We start from the raw sequence: 19684 nt of genomic DNA, 5'->3' as shown, positions 1-19684 counted from the left end.
TTTGTATCTTGTTCGACGTCCCCGAGCTATGCACGTCGCCCAGCTCCACACCAAGCCGCTGCTGCTGCTGCGCCTCACGATGGCGCTGGCCTTCATTTCCTGCCTCTGGCGCAACTCGGTGCGCACGGGCGCCATGCGTGAAGTCGTCGCCGCCCACCGCTCGCTGCTCACGCCGGCCAAGACCGCGTTCTCGATCTGGGGCCTCATCTACCTCACGCTCTTCCTCTTTGTAAGCCGCGAGTGCATCTTCCCGTCGCTCTCGCTCTTGCCAGCCCACGCCAAGCGCGTCTACGGTCTTTTCATCGCATCGTGCGTCTTCAACATGCTCTGGCTCGAAGTGTTTGCAAGCGGCGCCATTGTGTGGTCGCTGCCCGTCATTCTCGTGCTGTGGGCGATCACTGGTGCGCTCTACCTCACGACAGCCTCGCTTGTACAGCTGCCGACGCTCTTTGACGGTCTGGCGATCTGGCCTCGTCGCACGGCTTACGAGTGCTCGTCGCTCTCGGACTACATCTGCCTCCGCCTCCCGTTCACGCTCTACTTCAGGTATGCACATCCTCGAGTACGCGTTCGAGTGCGCATCACAATGTCTGTGTTCTAGCTGGACGTGCGGTGCGACGCTTATCAATGTGACGGTGTCCCTCCGCGGACTCGGCTACGACCTCAACCTCGCCGTGTACATGGTGTGCTTGGCCGTGCTCTTGGCGGCTCACGTCACTGCCTTGGCCTACAATGGTACGAAAAGCTTCTGCGTCCTCTGTTCCTAAAGTCGCGCAGGCGATATCGCTTTCGGCGCTGTTGGTATCTGGACGTTGGCTTGGTACGACACTGAATTCGAAGTCGATGATGGCTCAAGTTCTGCCACGTACAGGCTGGCTGCCAAGCACGAAACCGGCCTCTCGCCGGTCGACGCCGACTACCTCGACGTCATCCAGCTTGTCGTACGCGCATTGCATTGTGTTGCACCTTGCTGATGGCGCTTTAGGCGCACATTGGTGCCTGGCTTCTCGTGGCCCTGATCGCCGGCCTTGTTCTCTTGCGCTGCTACGTCCGGTACGTCTGGCTGTCGCGTCGAAAGTATCTCTGACGCGGTCGAGTAGACGCTACGGCGCGCCAGAGCACGCGCACATGGATGCGAGCGGTGGCAAAAACGCCAACATTAGCATGTATGGCACCCTCTAAGAACCAGAATGCGAGTCTGTCGCCGCGTAACAATCCAGTGGCTTGGCCCGATGTTGTGTGTTGACACGCATAACCTCATTTCGTATACCTCGTTGGCGCGTCTTCCGCTCCGCAGTATAGAAAAGGCTCGGGCACCGTGTCCTTGCTGTTGACACGACTGTCGTAATGCGCGGATCGATACGCCCCGGGTGACGCCGTGGGGTCGATGGCGCACTTCAGCGTGATTACGCAAGGTCGTTCGACGTCGCTGGGAACGCTCGCGCACGGGCGGTTGTTGGCACCTGCTCGCGAGCCCTGCTTCTGCGGACCCGTTGGCATGCTCATCAAATTTCATTGACCTGCCAGGTTGCCCAAGGATCGAAGTTCGAATACATCGTCAAGCCAATGAAACAGCGTGAAGGCCACGGTGATCAAATCACATGTCTCTGTTGGCACATGTCACATCATCAGACTTCGATATCAGCTTCGATTGTACATGCCGGGCTCATATTTGGATTTGCCATCTCCAGCACACTCTGCTATGCGTTCAACATCCCCCAAGCTCGTCATCTGCGGCCCGCCCGCCGGCGGCAAAGGAACTCAGTGTGAGCTCCTCGTCGCCAAGTTCAACCTCGTACACCTCTCGACCGGCGATATGCTCCGCGCCGCCATCCAAGCGGGCTCGCCGCTCGGCAAGGAAGCGCAAGCCTACATGGACGCCGGCGATCTCGTCCCGGACGCGCTCATCATTCAGGTCGTCCTCGCGCGCCTCGAAGAAGACGATTGCAAGCAGCGCGGCTGGCTCCTGGACGGGTTTCCACGCACGCAAGCGCAGGCCGAGGCCATGCTCGCCCACCACATCGTGCCCAGCCTCGTGATCCTCCTCGATGTGCCGGATGAAGAGGTCATCAAACGCATCTCTGGCCGCCGCGTGGACCTCGCGACGGGCAAGACGTACCACATTACGTTCAACCCGCCGCCGCCGGGCGTCGAGGTCGTCCAGCGGTCGGATGACACGGAAAGCACGATCAAGAACCGGTTGGCAAAGTTCCACGACAACTGCGGCGCTGTCGTCGGCGCGTTCGCCTCTGTCGCAACGCTCTGCAAGGTCGACGGCATGCTCCCCAAAGAAGACGTCTTTGCGACGATCGAGTGCAGCATGACGCCACCGGGCTTTTGGTCCACGCTGTGGTCCAAACTTCAGTTTTGGAAGGAATAAGATTGCAATAATGACATAATAGGTTGATAGTTTCTTGATACTTCTTTTCTTACGACAGCATGACACCAGTACCACAAGACGCAAGAGGCCTCCTTGGAATGGATTTGTATCAAGTGCATAACATCAAGTCCACAGAATAGCACTTTTGATCTGCAGTTTTGTTTTTCACTCAACGATGCAAGCTCCAGTCGTACAAAGAAACGCCGAATCGAGTCCGTTGGCAAATGCAGTCGACAAGAACGGGGACACTCCAGTACGGTTGAAACCGGATAAACGGCTCATCGGTTGATCGAACCTTGTAACCGGCTACGAACGCTCCGCGGAAACCATCTGCTGCGTCCGCTCCGACGTTGAAGACGCGGCGCTTCCTGGCCATTGAGCTCCGTGGGCCACAGGAATGCGACGCGACCTCGAACTAAACGGTCGTAGTTGGTGCGATCCCGCCTGTCTGAGCCTCGTCAGGCCTCCCAACGTTCGTTTGCCGCTGAGTATACCAGACGAGAGAAGGGCGCGCGCATCTTCGTCCTACCGGTACTCCAGTACTGCGATGGTGGCTCGGATATTAGCGGGTGCAGTCGAGGATGCGTCGAACAAGCATTTTGTTGAGGCTGGTATACCTCGAAATCGATCAGCTCTACTGTCACCACACGAGCTTACCAAAGCGCAGCGAGACGTCGACACCAGCGTTTCAAAGCACCGACCACGAGAAGGCTACTGACACGCAACGCGTTGATACTCTGCGACGCCGGGGTCGACATCGCGCAAAGCGACTTATCGCGCCCCATCGCCCCACGTGCAAGATTCCAGTTGAATCTCGCGCATTGTAAGGCTACTTGCACACAACTCCACATCGCCGATCCTGGTCCCGATCCTCGCCATGCTTGGTCGGGAGTACCCACCTACCTCTGTGTACTCTACAAGGCGCCGACGATACGAGGCATACCCCGACCAAGTACCATCGCATCTAGTCTCCACCGCGGGCGCATCACGACGAGCGGCGCTGGGTCATCACCCAGCTCGCAACTGCGTCGAAGTTGCCAAATCGAAGTTGAAGTGGCTCAGCTGCGCGGCTACTTTTCATCCGTCGACCCGCAGTGCTTCACTCGTACACTTGCGCCCACGTCGCCATGCAGCTCCTTCTGACTTCGCTCGTCGCGGCCATTGCGACGACGGCCGGCGCCGCCTACGTAGACGCCTGGGGCCAATGCGGCGGCGTCGACTTTGTTGGCGACTCGACGTGTGTGCCGGGGCACCACTGCATCCGCCTCAACGAGATCGTGTCGCAGTGCCAGCCCCGCGACGAGTCCACCGAGGTTGCCGAGTTTGGGCAGTGCGGCGGCAAGTTCTACCTCGGGTCCGGCGTGTGCACGCCCGGCACGACCTGCACGCGCTTCAGCGAGTGGTACGCGCAGTGCCTTCCGGACGTCACCGCGCCGCTCGACTGGGCCGAGAGCGAGGGCGTTTGCTTCACGTCGCCGTCGCCCGGGTCGCCGATCCCAAAGATCCTCACGTTTGAGGCGTGCGTCGCGGCTGCGGCCAAGCGTCGTGGCCACTATGCCAACTGGAAGGTCTCGTCCAAGGAGTGCACAGTCTTCAATGCGACGACCAACTACTACGTCGACTACAACTGCAAGGGCGGCGCCAAGTACGACTTGCACAAGTGGGTCTGCTCGGGCAACTCGGACTTTCCCGGTACCGACCTCAAGACGCACGTGCGCGCGACGTCGTTTGTCGAGTGCGAGGCCCAGTGCGACGCGTACAAGCCGCCCAAGGGCGACAGCACGCCCTGCAACGCCTTCTCGTACGTGCTCGACACCAAGGCAGCGAAGGGCCGGTGCACGCTCAAGTGGTTCCCGGACGCCAACCGCCCCCCGTCGTCGAGCTGGGTCGGCGGCTTTGCATGCAAGCGTCTCCAAACCAAGTAACAATGACCATCTTCGACTGCTAATTTCTTCGTGTTGCGTCCAAGGACAACTAACTGCTCCGATCGAGCCCCGCGGCCACGAGTCCTGCTGCATGGCTTTGCATTTCGAGCCATCGCACAGACGGATGACACCCTGAGACACAGTTGTATACTCGAACGACAGACATAACCGCCAAGTTGAGATTTACTTACGCTTGCAGGCGATACTACCGTTGCTCGTCGTCTTGGGCGACGCCGACGTGTCCTTCCGAAGCTTGATGGAGCACTTGCCGTAGCCGGACGAGGCCTCGCGCACGTACGTGACGCCGTTGCAGCCGTCGCCGAGGTTGTCGCACGAGTCCAAGCACCGGTTGAAGCGAGTTTGGAACGTGTTGACTTCGTCGTTGGCGTAGTCGGCGTTGGCCACGCAGACGTACTTGTCGGCGTTGTACTTGACGGCGCTCGTAAAGCCCGGCGCCATCTCGTACGTGTACACCGTCGACGCGACGTTGCAGACCTTCTTGGTCGAGTCCCAGACCGCGAAGAAACGCGTCGTGCCGTCCTTGGCGGGCTTGGTGCCCGACTGGACGCAGTCGGCGAAGCTCTTGTCGCCCGTCGTCGCCAGGTCGTTGTCCAAAAGCGTCCACTTGAGACCCGCAAGCTCGAGCCAGCCCGCGGGCAACGCAGCGCCAGTGTCGTCCTTCTTGTCGTCATTGTTGCTCGGCACGCACTGCGAGTAGTCGGCGTTCCAGGTCTTGCACGTGTTGCCGGGCGTACACTGGGTGGCGCCCTTGTAGTCGTTTCCGCCGCATTGGGCCCAGACGCCGACTTGGCCGTTGCCGCCGGGCTGGCACTGCGAGTACCACTCGTTGATGACCTTGCAGTAGCTGCCGCTGGCGCACGTCGTGTCGCCGTTGTGGTTTTTGCCGCCGCACTGGCCCCAGACGCTTACTTGAGCGGTTGACGCGCTCCGGACGTGGATGGCCGACGCCGACGCTGTGAGCAAAACGACGGTACTAGCGATCTTCATGCTGCAGCAAATTGCAATGTGAAGCGCCACCTGGCGTGGCGCTCGGTGCTATCAGCTGCTGACCACACGCATACCGTAGACACATTCTGCACTGCTGCTCCTGTGCCCAGCCTGCGCAAAATCCGGGTGTGCTTGAAGTGCGGCGGCGCATGTGATTGGCTCGTTTACGATCGCCAGTATTCGATGGGCACATGAGCGGACAGCCGCTATCATTACTTGACCGCAATTCAGCTCCACCACGCTAACCGAAATCGTAATCGTTTGTCCCCACAGATGACGTGGCAGCACTGCAGAAAAGTGCAAAGGGAGACTCAGTTGCTGACCGTACCTATCTGGATACGGTATTGCTGTTTGGTCTGGCTGAGCTGGCGCGGTGAGCTCGTGCGGCACAACGGAATGGACAACTCGTTTGCGTGGAAATAGTATGGACAATGGTGTTCTGTGATGCTCTGGGATGCTGCGGTGAGCGCCCAGACGACGGACCGCGCCGCCGCCAATGGCTTCTCGAACGGCGAGAGGCGCTTGTTCCAAGGCGGCGCCTTTAGCATTCGAAAAAAGCCGTTCGAAAAACATTGAAGTTGTTCGAAAACAAAGGTCAGCAAGCGAATCTTTTCGGTCACACCAAACCTTCCAGCTGACGCGTCTTCTAGTCTCAAGCCGCTTCGGTTTGCTTCACTTTTCAATTTCTCTTGTCTCGCCCACGACCATGAAGACGGCTCTGATCCTCTCTCTTGCGTCCGCCGTTGTCGCGAACACGCTTGAAGCCGAGACCAAGGTCGTTGACGTCTGGGGCCAATGCGGCGGCAAAAACCACAACGGCGACACGACGTGCGCCAGCGGCTCCGTCTGCAATTTCTACAACGAGTGGTATTCGCAGTGCCAGCCCGGTGGCAGCGGCCGAGTCGGCCTCTGGGGCCAATGCGGCGGGAAGTCTCATACGGGCGACACACTCTGCACGCCCGGCAACGAGTGCAAGGTCTGGAACGACTGGTACTCGCAGTGCGTCCCTGGCACCGCAACACCGACGACGGCGCCTCCGGAGGACGTCGCAGTCCCGCTCAACTGGCTCCAAACCGATGCCGTGTGCTACAACAAGATGGACGGCGATGGCGACACGGCGGCGAACGGCATCACGTCGTACGATGCTTGCATCATTGAAGCTAACAAGCGCGGCAAGCAGTTTGCCAACTGGGATGGCGAGAAGTGCACTGTGCTCCAGAACGCCGACTCGTACAAGCTCAGCCGATCGTGCAAGAGTGCGGCAAAGTTCGACAACGACAAGTGGCAGTGCTGGGGCAACCACGACTACTGGAATAACGACGTAGGCAAGTCGACGACGAGCTTTGACAAGTGCCTCGCCGCATGCGCAAACTTTAGCGAGGGCGGCAAGAAGTGCAACGCCGTGTACTGGGTGCAGCACTGGGACAGCGACAAAGGCGTCTGCAACTACAAGTACATTGCCGACACGAGCAAGAAACCGTTCGTCGACGACATTGGCGGAACCGCGTGCATCCGCCGTGCGTAAAGTAGTCAGAAATTTTAGAATTCGTATCGACGACAATTGACTAATCATACACGCTCTTTCATGTACATAACTTCTTCGAGGCAGCAGTCTTCTACTAGAACTGCTCTGAAGCTTCAGCCCATGCATACCGGTACTGAGGAGCGCAATGATGTGAACGTATTATCCGGATGACGTGGCAGCACCAAAGACGAAGCTTTGACACGGTACTCGCTCGGCCCATCTCAAGAACAAGTACCGTACGCCGAATGAAGGATAGTCAAGAAGGGTGCCATTTATGTGAATAAGTATCCATCAACTTCGTCGTGACGAGCCTCTGCAACGACCTAGCCATCAAAAATCAAAACCCGTGTCTTTCATATCTTTATCTGGCGCTGAAGCGTTCAAGCTGATAGCTTCGTGGCTAAGGTAGGTATCCCAAGGAATGGCGCTACCGAGACGGGTTTGCGTGGGCATGAGGTGTATTTCAAGTCAACATAGTTGTTCGGCAATCGAAGAATTCGTGCTTGGGGTGCTCTATCGTTCGATTTCGATCCGACGCATGGTGTTGACTTGGTGACCAGCCATGGTCCTGAAGCTGTCCTTGCGTCCTCGCACGACGCTTCCAAGCGTCGGTCTCGAACCGAAGAACATCAGGTCGCGATCCATCGCCCAGTCTCGACACAAATCCATTTTCGACCTCTCGCTCACCACCATGAAGGCTGCTCTGATCCTCGCCCTCGCGTCCACCGTTGTCGCCAACACCCTTGAAGCGGAAACCAAGGTCGTCGACGTCTGGGGCCAGTGTGGTGGCAAAAACTACAACGGCGACAAGGCGTGTGGCAGCGGCAACTACTGCAAGGTCATCAACGAGTGGTACTCGCAGTGTCAGCCCGGCGGCAACGGCCAAGTCGGTGTCTGGGGCCAATGCGGCGGGAAGGACTACAAGGGCGCCACCCAGTGCACGTCCGGCAACACGTGCAAGACCTGGAACGAGTGGTACGCGCAGTGCATTCCTGGCAACGCGACGCCGACGACAACTGCGCCCGCCTCGAAGGGCTCGGCCGTCTCGCCGCCACTCAACTGGGTCCAAGTCGACGGCGTCTGCTACACCAAGGTTGACGGCGACAACGACACGACGACGAGCGGCATTTTGTCGTACGAGGCGTGCATTGCCGAGGCCGGCAAGCGCGGGAAGCTCTATGCCAATTGGAAGGACAACCAATGCACGGTGCTCCAGACCGTCTACTCGTACACGCTCGACAAGGGGTGCAAGGGCGCGGCCAAGTACAACCTCGACAAGTGGCAGTGCTCGGGCAACCACGACTTTTGGGGCAACGACGTTGGCCAAGCGCAGACGCGCTTTGACCGGTGCCTCGACTCGTGCGAAAACTTCAACGAGGGTGGCAAGAAGTGCAACGCCGCGACGTGGGTGCGCAACCCCGGCAGCGAGTACGGCGTCTGCTTCTTCAAGGCGTTTGACGACCGGAACAAGCGCCCGTCGATCAACGACCTCGGCGCGATTGCGTGCAACCGCCTTGCGTCGTCGCAGTAAACGCATCGAGTTTTGAGGCTGTTTTGACGACAACTAAGCCTCTAAATCCATGTCCTTTTGCCCACAAAAGTTTAACCGACCTGTCCATATCTCAAACATACAAACTTAGACTCTTGATCAGTGCAAACATTATCCGGATGACGTGGCAGCACCAGGCACAGCAATCCTACACCTGATCCAACTAACTGCCTGTTGAACGTGTTTCACCCGCGTCAAAAGCCGCGATGGGACTACCAAGGTGCGCGAGAGAGTGCAAGATCTCTGACGGCGAACACAATTGCAATGACAACGAACAACACAAGGCGGTGGTTGGTATCTTAGTGCTGCATGTACTTGGGGTTGCGCTTGCACGAGATGCCGCCGAGCCAGCTCGTCGACGGCTTGCGGTTAAAGTCGTCAAACGACTTGAAGTAGCAGACGCCAAACTCGCTGCCGGGGTTGCGCACCCACATGAACGCGTTGCACTTGTGGCCGCCCGACTCGTAGTAGTCGCACTCGTCGAGGCACCGGTCGAAGCGCGTCTGCGCCTGGCCAATGTCGCTACCGTAAAAGTCCGTGTTGCCGGCACACGTGTACTTGTCGAGGTTGTACTTGGCCGCGCCCTTGCACCCCTTGTCCTGCGTGTACGAGTAGACAGTCGAGAGCACCGTGCATTGGTTGTCCTTCCAGTTGGCGTACAGCTTGCCGCGCTTGTCGGCCTCGTTGATGCACGCTTCGTACGACGAGATGCCGCTCGTCGTCGTGTCCTTGTCGCCCTCGACCTTGTTGTAGCAGACGCCGTCGACCTGCGCCCAGTTGAGCGGCGCGGTCGCGGGCTGGTCGTTGCTCGGCACGCACTGCGAGTTCCACTCGTTCCAGACCTTGCACGTGTTGCCGCCCGAGCACTTGGTCGCGCCGTTGTAGTTCTTGCCGCCGCACTGGCCCCAGAGGCCAACCTCGCTCTGACCGCCGGGCTGGCACTGCGAGTACCACTCGTTGATGACCTTGCAGTAGTTGCCGCTTGTGCACGCCGTGTCGCCGCGGTACTCCTTGCCACCGCACTGGTTCCAGACGTCGACCTGCGCCGCCTTGATGTCGCGGAGGTGGACGTGGGCGGCCTGCGCCGAGGCGGCGAGGAGAACGGACGTGAAGAGGCTGCTGTGCATGGCTACTGGTCGTCGGATATTGGCAAGTGACGACGTCGCACCCGAGCCTCTTCCTGTACCAATGGCGATCTTGGTGCGAATGGATATCTCAAGACTGTCTGCAACCCGGCCTACACTGGCTGTTTGCACTCTTTTACATGTATTATTTGTATGCTACAATAGGCAAGACAATGTGTGATTGATAGATACTGATAAAGTTGCGTGCGATCAGTACGATCATTTTGCAACGCACGTTTGACGACACTTTGGCGAAAAGAGGTATCTTTGAGACGGTCTGGATACAGTCACCTCGGTAAAGATGCTTGTTCAGCACCTTTGCCCTTGGCGGACAAGGGAATTCAAGCCCGACCTTGGCGAACTCTCCGCCCAAGATTCAGGGCAAAGCAGCTCTGGCGTACAGGCGGTGTAGGCAAGACGACTAACATTTGTCGGGCAAGCCGCACGCGACATGTGGCGAACACGGCTGCGCCGCTTGTCTGCAGTGCAGTACCACGCCTCTGACTGCGCCTTCTTCTTGACCGAAACTCTCGACCGATGGGCTTACTTCATGCGGGGCTCAGCGGTCCACTGCTCGCGTTGCTGCAAAGGCCATGATGGCAGCCGCCCGACAGTGGCATCGGCACGGAAAATGAGAACGACGTCAGCGTTGGACGATCTTGGCTGGCTGCCGCCGATCCCATGCACAATCCGCACACAGTGGCCATTTTTCTGTGCACCTCGGACGCCCTCGGACCTCATTTAGTTAGTTCCATGGAAAGAGCGTGCGAATCCTAGTCGAACGCACAATCAATACCAGCTACCAAGGATCGTCCTTGGGCGGATGCCAGGACCAAGCGCCAAAATTATTACGCGCCGGATTATCAACGCTGAAATCTCCGACCAAATGGCCCTTCTCGCCAGTGGACGATACACTGTATATACAGTGTACCGCCTATCAGTGCTGTGTTTTCATTGGCTACTTCCAGTACTCCCATCCATGGGCCTTCCTGTGTCGGTTTGGTTGGAATGCACATTCCCTAGAGTACGAGGCAGCACCCACAAATTATCTATGAATATCCCGTGTCTTTATACTATACACAGTGTTAGCACTATCTATAATAGGGAGATTTCCATTTGACCGATTTTTCAATCCTGCGCGGATCGCACCAACTTCAACGCGCCCGATCCGCAGCCGCCGCCGTCCACTACCTCAAGCTGGACCTCACTTCTTATTCTGACCGCTTCCATGAAGATCACGCTCCTCACGACGGGCCTTGCGCTCGTGGCTGCCTCGCCGCTCAACCACTTTCGCCACATCGAGTCGGACCAAGTCGACGCGTGGGGCCAATGCGGCGGCAAGAACTACCAAGGCGACAAGGCGTGCACGAGTGGCTTTTACTGCAAGCTCATCAACGAGTGGTACTCGCAGTGCCAGCCCGGCGGTGACAACGAGGTCGGCGTCTGGGGCCAGTGCGGCGGCAAGAACTACTCGGGAGCGACAAAGTGCACGGCCGGCAACACGTGCAAGGTCTGGAACGAGTGGAACTCGCAGTGCGTGCCGAGCAACGACTCGCCGTCGACGCTGCCGTCGAGCTACGTGGCGTCGGACGGCGTGTGCTTTGACAAGTGCCAGGGCGACGACGACGTCGAGGCCTCGGGCATCACGTCGTTCGAAGCGTGCGTCAACGAAGCCAACGCGCGCGGCAAGTGGAACGCGGTCTGGGACGGCAAGAAGTGCCTCGTGCTCTCGACCGTCTACACGTACAAGATGAGCCCGGCGTGCAAGAGCGCGGCCAAGTTCGACTCGGAGAACTTTTCGTGCGTCGGCAACGCCGACTACAACGGCCACGACATTGGCAACATGCAGACGCGCTTCTCGCGCTGCCTCGACTCGTGCAAGTACTACACGTCGGGCGGCAAGAACTGCAACGCGATCACGTTTGTGCAAAACCCCGGCCAGAACTACGGCACATGCTTCATGAAGTTCATCGACGGCAGCGCCACGCCCGGCAAGAGCGACCTCGGCGCCACGGCCTGCAAAATGACCAAGTAGAGACTGTTAGTATCAATGTATCAAGCTTATTGCTTTTTGGTTTGAAACGTGGGCTTGGTGACGGACGCGATTTTTCTCGCAACCAAGGGCAGACCTAAGGCGCAGTCGTTGCCACCGGCCATTGGTTAGTATGGCAAGAAGCGCCGCATTGTTGCATCGTCGCCGCAGCCACTAGCATGAGAGAGTGTCCATGACACAGTCGACTCGACGCAGGCCAAATGCTCGTGCGTCAAAACCAGCTTGTTCCTTTGCACCTTGCTCAGTGTACCGTGTACTGTAGCGCGTTGCATTGGCCACTGCATGGCGAGAGAACGTCCTCTTCCCACTCCTGCACCCATGGCGACCGTCGGCCAAAATTCTATCGCGGCTGTCGCAGGGTCGCTGCACGTGGGGACTCCCTCCTTGCGTCGTATTTGCTCGATACAAGGCGCACGCGCCCCTTGCTTGGCTCGATTGCAAGGACTTGCCTTCTACGTGGCTGCGGGCGCGATCTTGGTCGGAGACTGCTCTCGGCAGCTCACTTTGCCTTTTGCACCATGCAGTTTGCTACCCTTGCCCTTCTTGCCCTTGGCGCCTCGGCCAACCACTACCGGTCCAGCGAGGCCAACACGGTCGAGCTCTGGGGCCAGTGCGGCGGCGCGACGTACCTCGGTGATACCGAGTGTGCGCCCGGCGGGATTTGCATCCCGTTTGGCGATGCGTACTCGCAGTGCCAGCCCGGCGGGAAGGACCAAGTCGGCGTCTGGGGCAAGTGCGGCGGCGCTGGCTACTCGGGCCCGACCGCCTGCGCGGCCGGCAGCGCGTGCAAAAAGTGGTCCGACGTGTACTCGCAGTGCGTGCCCGAGACATCGACAGGGTCGTCGGCGGCGACGCTGCCGGACAACTGGGTCGTCTCCAACGGCGTGTGCCACAACAAGTGCGACGGCGAGGACGACTACACGACGACGGGTATCACATCGTTTGAAGCGTGCGTCAACGAAGCCGTGGCCCGCGGCCGGTGGTACGCGGTCTGGAAGGAGAAGACGACCGAGTGCATCGTGCTCTCGACGGTCTACACGTACAAGATGGACCCCGAGTGCAAGAGCGCGGCCAAGTTTGACAACACCAAGTACACGTGCGCCGGCAACTCCAACTACTATGGCTTCGACATTGGCAACACGCAGACGCGCTTTTCTCGCTGCCTCGATCGATGCCAGTACTACACGTCGGGCGGCAAGAACTGCAACGCCGTCACCTTTGTGCAGATGCCGGGCAACCCCAACTTTGGCACGTGCTTCTTCAAGAGCGTCCCCGCCAACGCGACGACCGTGCACGACGATATGGGCGCCGCCGCCTGCAAGTTTATCCAGTAGGCGTATTGTCTTGTGTGGTTGAGCTGGATTAGCAGACAATTACAGTACGTCTACACGATGTGTATGCGTTTCAGTGATCGTGATCCGCTCTTGCTGGTGCCTGGCTGCGGCGACATGCCACAGCTCTGTATGCGGCCTTGGAGGTTTGAAGGCCATCGACTGGCGGAGTTGATTGGCAGAGGCAGCCAAAATGGCTGGCATAGAACGTGCAGCTGGCAGCTGCGTCCAACGACTAGGTTCTAACGTCAAGGACGCAAAGCCAGGCTGCCACGTCGGCCGCTGTGGATTGGCTGCTTTTTCCTCGGAAAGAAAATGAGATCATTGGATTGGCTCGTCGGTTTTATTGCGCACCAATCACAATGCCGTGTGAACAAAAAGAGCCAATCGCGTTGTCGATCAAGATCTGCAACCAACTGCATCTTATCCCAACTCTCAAGTTGAGGGCGCCCGAACTGCTCACTTCGACTTTAGCTGCCATGCCTTCACGATATACTGACGAGCCCGACGGACGGGACCAAGACACAGCTCTGGAGCATTCGTGAAGCCTCTTCGCAATCGCACAAGGTTTGTCTAGAGGTGTCTAGTGCTCGTCTAAGCCACGCCCCATGTAGCCGACGTCAAGCCCTAAAGCCGCCATCACAACGAGTCACGGTACATATTGTCAAGCCTCCGCGTTCGGTATTAATGCGAGTACTGTAGCGCCGTGCGATTGGCTCACTGCCTGTCATCAAGCGCGTGATGACAGGCAGTTGCACTCTCAAAAAGGAATCAAGCGTTCGTTCAGGTCCGAACTCTAGACAGCTCATACTGGTAGATGCATCAGCGCGATCGAGGACATTTCTGTACTTAATACATTGTCATACCTATATCCTATTTTTTCTTCCAGAATCCATGGTTAAAGAAATCGTGTTCGGAGAAGGTTGCTGAACGATGCCTAGAAACCATTCAAAAAGTTCATTTCGTTGAAAAAGGAACTGAGCTTATCTTGTCTGCTTACGTCGTACTTTTTATGGCGGGGACGTTGCCTTCGTGGCCTCCTGACGGTGTGCGAGAAGAGTCGCAATGATATTGTCGGCCGTCGGGCGATCGGCGGGGTCGTGCGCCAAGCACTGGTCGGCAAGCGTTCGAAGCCACGGCGCGCAGTCGTTGCTCATTTTCGGACGCAGTTTGCCGTCGCGTACTTGGTCGGGAATTGAACTCTTGTCGTCGACGTCTGCGTACGGCGTCTCGCGCGTGTCGAGCTCGGTGAGGACAACGCCGAACGAGTAAATGTCGGCGGGCGGACCGTACTCACGTCCATTGCCGCCAAGACCGACACGAACGACTTCGGGTGCGATCCAAAGCTTGGTGCCGACGTTGGACGTCATGCAGTCACCGTCCAGTGTCCGCGCTGACCCGAGATCGCCGAGCCGAATGTAGTACTCCGTCGAGAGAAAGATGTTGAGGCTCTTGACGTCCCGGTGCACCTTGCCAAGGCGGTGCAAATCTCTCAGCGCGTAGGCAAGTACGAGGGCCACGTCGACGGTCGAGACGGGCACAAGAACGTCGCGTCCGAAGCGCGTCTTCTCGAGCGTCTCGTGAAGGTCCCCGCCGTCCATGTACTCGATGACCATCGTCGGACTGTACAGCGCGTCGCCGTTGGGTAGCGTCACCAGCGGCGAGAATGAGCCATTGTCCAGGATGCCAATCAACGGTTGCACGTACGGCGACGTACACCTATTCGCGCTTGCTTCATCCTCCTTTTTAGAGTCATAAATAGTGTACCCTTGCATTTCTTGCGCTTCGCAGTGCAAGGCGCCGACGACGTGCTTGTTGGGAAATCGAGGGCCCTTGAGCACGACGGTCTTGCCTGCGTACGTGGCCTTGTACACGTCGACGCCGCCTTGTCGAGCGATGCGGTCGCCCATGTCAACATCCACCATGGAGGCCTACAGGGGTTGACGGAAAGACGCGAGTTGCAGGCTATTGGAGGTCTAGTACCTCTGCCGGTCCTGGGTACATGCGCGCATAGAGCTCCGTTGCGATCGCGTGCTGGTGGTGCTGAATGGCTGCTGCCAACAGCGTCTGCCCGGTCTACGACAGAACAGACATGAGTAGCTGCAAGGACGATACACAGTGTACGGGCAGAAGGGTCCACACGTTGGCTCCGTTCTCGATCAGACGGGTGGTGGCAGCTTCATGGCCAACGACGACCGCCTTGGCCAGCGCGGTGTACCCATCCTAAGCGGGTACTCAAGCTCCGGCTGCTGATACAATATTGTGCACCTTGTCGGTTTGGTTGAGATCGATGCGCAGGGCCGACAGGAGAAGCTCCAGAAGATGCAAACTGCTGCCCGTTGTGATCGCGAGGTGCAGCAATGGTGTGTGGTCCTAACCCGCTTGTCCATGCAACGCCATGAGTCTCAAGAGACCATACCGGTAGCGGCGTCGAGACGTCTGCGCCGACGTTGAGAAGCAACGCAGCGACGTCGGATCGGCCTTCACGGACCGCAATGGCCAGCGCCGTGAACCCTTCCTACATCGCATTCACCGGAGATGACAAAAGAAGAGAAAATGGACCTCATTTGCGGCGTTGATGTTCGCGAGATCCTTGGTGAGCAGCACGTAGAGCATCCCCAGCGACGCACGTTTCGCAGCGACGTGCAGCGGCGACGGTCCGCTCTAGATGTCAATGCATAGGAACCAATATCATGCCGTTGTGACGTACCGAAGAGACCAGGTTCAGAGGCCGAGACAAAGCAGTACGGAGTAGCTCGATCACCAGCGGCACATTATCGCAGGTCACGGCCGCCACAAGGGTCATGAGCGCCATCTGCGTCAGATCTAGCGACCAATGACAGGAGCAAAGTAGAGATACCTCGTGCTGGAGCTGGGCGGGCGTCTGTTTAAGCGATTGCAGCAGCGCCGACTTGTCTGCCTGGACGAGTGCTTGGATGAGCTCTTTGTCTTGACTCTCAAGCGCCGCACGCATAGCATTTTCCTAGCATAGCGATGACTCCAAGAGTACGAGAACCATTGTCGGTAAATACCGTCTTGTCTGCCGGTAGAACCAGTGCGACACCTTCTTGCAGCAACGCCGCAGCTACCGCCCACTCGGAAGTCGCGACAGCTTGCGCAAGCGCCGTCTCCTACGCGATATTTGCATGAGGCTTCAGCAACCTCCGACACGATAACAATACTTTAGTCTGCATCGCCTTGCGCACATGTGCGAGATCGCTGGCCAGCGACGCTGCACAGTCACTCAAGCGCTGTAGCACCGCGCCTGAAGAGAGCTCTGCCGCGGACTTGCCCGACTACATTTGATATAGCATGCTATCGCAGGCTCTAGGATCGCCTACCGAATTGCGCGCGTCCAGATGCGCAAGCGACGACTTCAGTCGCTCGCAAGCACGCTTCAAGTCGTTGTGCGACTGAGGGTCGCTAATTGATCGGACAAGGTGCGCCAGCAGCGCGTCAACCACCGCCGCGTGGTCCTCGGCGGCCGCCACCATGAGCACCGTCGCCTTCTCCTCCTGTATACCGGTACTTTCCGGCACTCGTATGCAAAGCGCTGGTTCTCACCTCCGTCCGAACCGTCGGATCCGCCCCATTCTTGAGGAGGCACTGAGCGACCGCCGCGTGTCCGCTGGCAGCCGCCAGGTGCAGTGGCGTGCGTCCTTTCTACCGTATCGCCACCGATTCCACTTGTCGAAATCGAGAGAACGACGTACCTCGTCGGTCGCGTCCAGGACTCTGCAGTGCGGCAAGACAAGGGCGACAACACGCTCGCTGCCGCTGCGCGCGGATGCATGCAGGAGTCCCGTCCCACCCTACACTCCGCATGGATCATCAAAGGGACGTCGATGACCTTACTGTACCAGAATACGACATGAGGTGGCGGTCTCGGCCGTTAGCAGCGCCGCCACCGCATCGGCGTGGCCGCCTGTTGCAGCCAAAAGCAGTGGTGTCGCACCTGCCTACGTTGCATACGTCACACATGAGAGGCACAGCATATACGATCTTACATGGTTGACAGCGTTCGTCGCATCGGCTGCGACGTCGAGCAATCTCGTGACGATGGTCGTGTGGCCGTGGGCCGCCGCCACGTGCAGTGGTACATTTCCCTTCTACTGGCCGAGTTGAGCCGCTTTGTCATCGCCAGAATCAACGGTACCTGGTCACGGCGCATCGCCAGCAGCACATTTTCGTCCAGCAGCTGCGCCACGATTCCATCCTGGCCATGGGCTGCTGCGATATGCAACGGCGTCTCCCCGTCCTAGATGTCCCCACACTCTAGCAAGGTGTTTTATAAGGTTATACGGACCTCAGTGGCTGTCGTCGGGCTCACGCCGAGACGCAGCACATACGACACTGTGTCGCTGTGGCCTCTCGCTGCGGCGTGGCGCAAGGCGGCGCCAAAGACGTAAGTTTGCGCCAGCGTCCGCAGCGGACACTAACCACACGTCTGTCGCACCGCTGGAAGAAGCGTACGTACGTCGCTGAGGAGATCGACGCGCGCGATGGTTTGCATGAGCAGGAGCGTCACGGCCTCCGTGTTGTGCGTCGTTATCGCAGCGGCCACCGCCGTCCGCCCCGTCTAGTGAAGACGTGTGAACATTCATTCACTTCTGCAGGCTACTAACTGCGTCCACTGCGTTGAAATCGAGGCCGGGCACTTGGAGAAGGCGCTCGAGCAGCGATATATTTTGCGTCTCGACGACGAGGTGGAGCAAGGGCGTCCCGTCCTACACATGTCGCGCGACCGCAAGGCTACGTATGTTCTTACCGTATCGCAAAGGTTGATGTCGTGGACGCCTCGCTGGAGGAGGTTGTTCACTACGTTCCAGTGCTTGGCACGCAGCGCCGTACAGAGCTACGCATCATGACACCACCGGTTAGCAACATGCGTCGAACGTACCGCGTAGGTTTCGTCGCGCTGGCGCTTGTGGTCGCGCAAAAGCTGAGCGACTTGGAGTCGACCGTTCTCTTCGGCTGCCATTAGCGCCGTGTTGCCGACCTAAACGTCGTCTAGCGTCGTTGGATTTGACGAGATACGCTACCGCGTCGGTCGCATCGAGGTTGGCGTTCTTCTCGAGGAGGAACGCGACCAGTTCGAGCTGGTTGGACTGCGCAGCGCAGAGTAGCAGCGACTCGCCCTTCTACCCATGCAAGAGATTTAGGAGTGTACTAGCGGAGGATCGAACCGCCGTGCAGGCTTCCATGTTGGCGCCGCGGTCGATCAAGAGCCGGATCACGTCCATTTGATCAAAGCACGCAGCAAAGCGCAGCGGTGTATAGACGCCCTTCGCAACGTGTAGAAGTACGCCATGAGGGGATGGAACTGTCGTACGTCACTGCAGTTGGCGTCAACGCCGTCGTCAAGCAGCGAGGCGACCGCTGCGACGTCGCCAGCGCGCGCTGCGCGGAGAAGCTCTCTCTGTACCAGCAGACCGCATGAGCCTTGGCCGCCTGTCTCTCTTGGAGAAGACCCGCTTACCTCCTTGTCGGTCGTCATGGTCTCCACTCCAAAAGTGATGCCACACTGCTGGTCGAAATTTCGCCGTCGGTGATTGGCTTTAATCCCACCAATCCACGGCGCCCAAAATGGAAAGCGATGTCACTGGACCAGTACTCGATACACCAAGCAAGATGCAAATGGAGACAGTCGCGTGACTTTGTATATCGCTTGCAAGGCGCCGGGAGCTGGCGCCGGGTGGCCAGACATCGGCTGAACCCTGGGCTGAACCCTTGCCCCAAACTTTGCCGAGAGCAAGCGTCAGCACGACAACTGACTTGTGATTGCAGCTGCTTGCGGTGTGGACCTGCTTCCATGCTACAAAGCCTTCGGTTTCGCTCGTCGCGTCGTTGGCAAAGCCTTAACTAGGATGTGCGTTGGAGGTCGAGGTGTCAAGGAGACCGGCGCCAGGCGATACAGTCGCGACGAGTGCGTCAACGAACGGGCTGGCATCCCAAGGCCCATCGTAGCTTCAACTTCATTTTTTAACGTTAGACGATGCGCCACTCACAATGCAAGACCCTTGGTTGTCAAACTGATCATGCAATGCGCGAAAGTGGTTTATCTTGTACACCTAACCATCGATATGCTGCATTCGGCTCCGCCACTTACATTTGCTGGGAAGACATTAATGTTCCTTTCGAGAAACGCGAATGAGATTGATAGATGGCTCAAGCCAACGGCTCGTTTACTGCGTCGGCGTCCATGGCTGAGCAAGAGCTGCGCTTTTCGCGCCGCACTTCGATCTCATGGTTTTGCAGAACGGCGTGGTCGTGACGGCGGCGCCACATTCGAGCTCCGACCGACGCGACGGCGACGGCAGCGAGGACGCCGCCAATCAATCCTGCCGATGGCCCGTACGTGACTGTATCGAGATCGTACTTGGTGCACCGGGGTCCCGTCCAAACGCCGTTGCACTGGCACCGATGCTCGACACACGCACCCGTGACACTGGCGACGGCGGTGCAGTCGTCGTTCGAGTTGCACGACGCGCCACCGGCAACGACAATATCGTGGTTTCGTGGGTCGGTGTAGTTGGTAATGTGGGCCTTGATAAACTCCTTCGTCGGGTGTGACGCCGGGTCACAACCGTAGCTCATGGTCTTTGTGTCTTGCCTACACCAGACAACTTGAAACGTGCCATTTGGGACGTCGTTCTCGTACCAGACTCGGATGTAGTCGACTTCCATAAACATCGGGAACGAGTCGCAGACGTTGTTGGAGGCGTTGTAGTCGTACGATCCCGGTGCTGGATGCGTCGCATTGCCCCGGCAGCCACCTACTCCTACGTT

General features: G+C 58.3%; 11 protein-coding genes across 11 annotated transcripts; 7 read left to right on the top strand and 4 right to left on the bottom strand.

The window, feature by feature from the left end:
* The first annotated feature begins 6 nt into the window (after positions 1–6).
* Positions 7–1272, top strand: SDRG_11839 (hypothetical protein). The gene is made up of 6 exons (XM_008617893.1): positions 7–546; positions 602–735; positions 778–820; positions 872–941; positions 986–1053; positions 1101–1272. The coding sequence occupies exons 1-6, from the start codon at positions 29–31 to the stop codon at positions 1180–1182; spliced, it is 915 nt and encodes a 304-aa protein (XP_008616115.1). The 5' UTR covers positions 7–28; the 3' UTR covers positions 1183–1272.
* Positions 1273–1680: 408 nt separating this feature from the next.
* Positions 1681–2420, top strand: SDRG_11838 (adenylate kinase). The gene has a single exon (XM_008617892.1). It carries the CDS (start codon positions 1703–1705, stop codon positions 2378–2380), a length of 678 nt encoding a protein of 225 aa, XP_008616114.1. The 5' UTR covers positions 1681–1702; the 3' UTR covers positions 2381–2420.
* Positions 2421–3360: 940 nt separating this feature from the next.
* On the top strand, positions 3361–4328 carry SDRG_11837 (hypothetical protein). Its single transcript, XM_008617891.1, has one exon. It carries the CDS (start codon positions 3508–3510, stop codon positions 4303–4305), a length of 798 nt encoding a protein of 265 aa, XP_008616113.1. The 5' UTR covers positions 3361–3507; the 3' UTR covers positions 4306–4328.
* On the bottom strand, positions 4297–5384 carry SDRG_11836 (hypothetical protein). The gene has a single exon (XM_008617890.1). The coding sequence runs from the start codon at positions 5311–5313 to the stop codon at positions 4489–4491; it is 825 nt and encodes a 274-aa protein (XP_008616112.1). The 5' UTR covers positions 5314–5384; the 3' UTR covers positions 4297–4488.
* Positions 5385–5952: 568 nt separating this feature from the next.
* On the top strand, positions 5953–6907 carry SDRG_11835 (hypothetical protein). Its single transcript, XM_008617889.1, has one exon. The coding sequence runs from the start codon at positions 6020–6022 to the stop codon at positions 6836–6838; it is 819 nt and encodes a 272-aa protein (XP_008616111.1). The 5' UTR covers positions 5953–6019; the 3' UTR covers positions 6839–6907.
* Positions 6908–7380: 473 nt separating this feature from the next.
* SDRG_11834 (hypothetical protein) lies at positions 7381–8490 on the top strand. The gene has a single exon (XM_008617888.1). The coding sequence runs from the start codon at positions 7401–7403 to the stop codon at positions 8367–8369; it is 969 nt and encodes a 322-aa protein (XP_008616110.1). The 5' UTR covers positions 7381–7400; the 3' UTR covers positions 8370–8490.
* Positions 8480–9588, bottom strand: SDRG_11833 (hypothetical protein). Its single transcript, XM_008617887.1, has one exon. The coding sequence runs from the start codon at positions 9512–9514 to the stop codon at positions 8687–8689; it is 828 nt and encodes a 275-aa protein (XP_008616109.1). The 5' UTR covers positions 9515–9588; the 3' UTR covers positions 8480–8686.
* A 1072-nt stretch (positions 9589–10660) lies between these two features.
* SDRG_11832 (hypothetical protein) lies at positions 10661–11611 on the top strand. Its single transcript, XM_008617886.1, has one exon. The coding sequence runs from the start codon at positions 10740–10742 to the stop codon at positions 11544–11546; it is 807 nt and encodes a 268-aa protein (XP_008616108.1). The 5' UTR covers positions 10661–10739; the 3' UTR covers positions 11547–11611.
* Positions 11612–11978: 367 nt separating this feature from the next.
* Positions 11979–12981, top strand: SDRG_11831 (hypothetical protein). Its single transcript, XM_008617885.1, has one exon. It carries the CDS (start codon positions 12083–12085, stop codon positions 12896–12898), a length of 816 nt encoding a protein of 271 aa, XP_008616107.1. The 5' UTR covers positions 11979–12082; the 3' UTR covers positions 12899–12981.
* Positions 12982–13905: 924 nt separating this feature from the next.
* On the bottom strand, positions 13906–18392 carry SDRG_11830 (TKL protein kinase; the record flags this gene model as incomplete). The annotated part of the gene is made up of 26 exons (XM_008617884.1): positions 13906–14614; positions 14663–14826; positions 14879–14971; positions 15020–15118; positions 15164–15268; positions 15315–15413; positions 15458–15559; positions 15606–15710; positions 15756–15878; positions 15928–16026; positions 16078–16191; positions 16237–16410; positions 16460–16558; positions 16609–16707; positions 16756–16854; positions 16903–17004; positions 17052–17153; positions 17202–17330; positions 17373–17474; positions 17521–17622; positions 17664–17750; positions 17796–17894; positions 17938–18036; positions 18082–18180; positions 18228–18314; positions 18375–18392. 26 exons carry the CDS (start codon positions 18390–18392, stop codon positions 13906–13908), a joined length of 3309 nt encoding a protein of 1102 aa, XP_008616106.1.
* Positions 18393–19063: 671 nt separating this feature from the next.
* Positions 19064–19588, bottom strand: SDRG_11829 (hypothetical protein; the record flags this gene model as incomplete). Its single annotated transcript, XM_008617883.1, has 2 exons — positions 19064–19508; positions 19557–19588. The coding sequence occupies 2 exons, from the start codon at positions 19586–19588 to the stop codon at positions 19064–19066; spliced, it is 477 nt and encodes a 158-aa protein (XP_008616105.1).
* Between the last annotated feature and the right edge of the window lie 96 nt (positions 19589–19684).

This window comes from Saprolegnia diclina (assembly GCF_000281045.1).
Source record: "Saprolegnia diclina VS20 unplaced genomic scaffold supercont1.44, whole genome shotgun sequence".
NCBI classification, from domain to species: Eukaryota; Oomycota; class Saprolegniomycetes; order Saprolegniales; family Saprolegniaceae; genus Saprolegnia; species Saprolegnia diclina.
The sequence above is the reverse complement of the archived record's forward strand: the minus strand, read 5'-3'. Positions and strand labels throughout refer to the sequence as shown.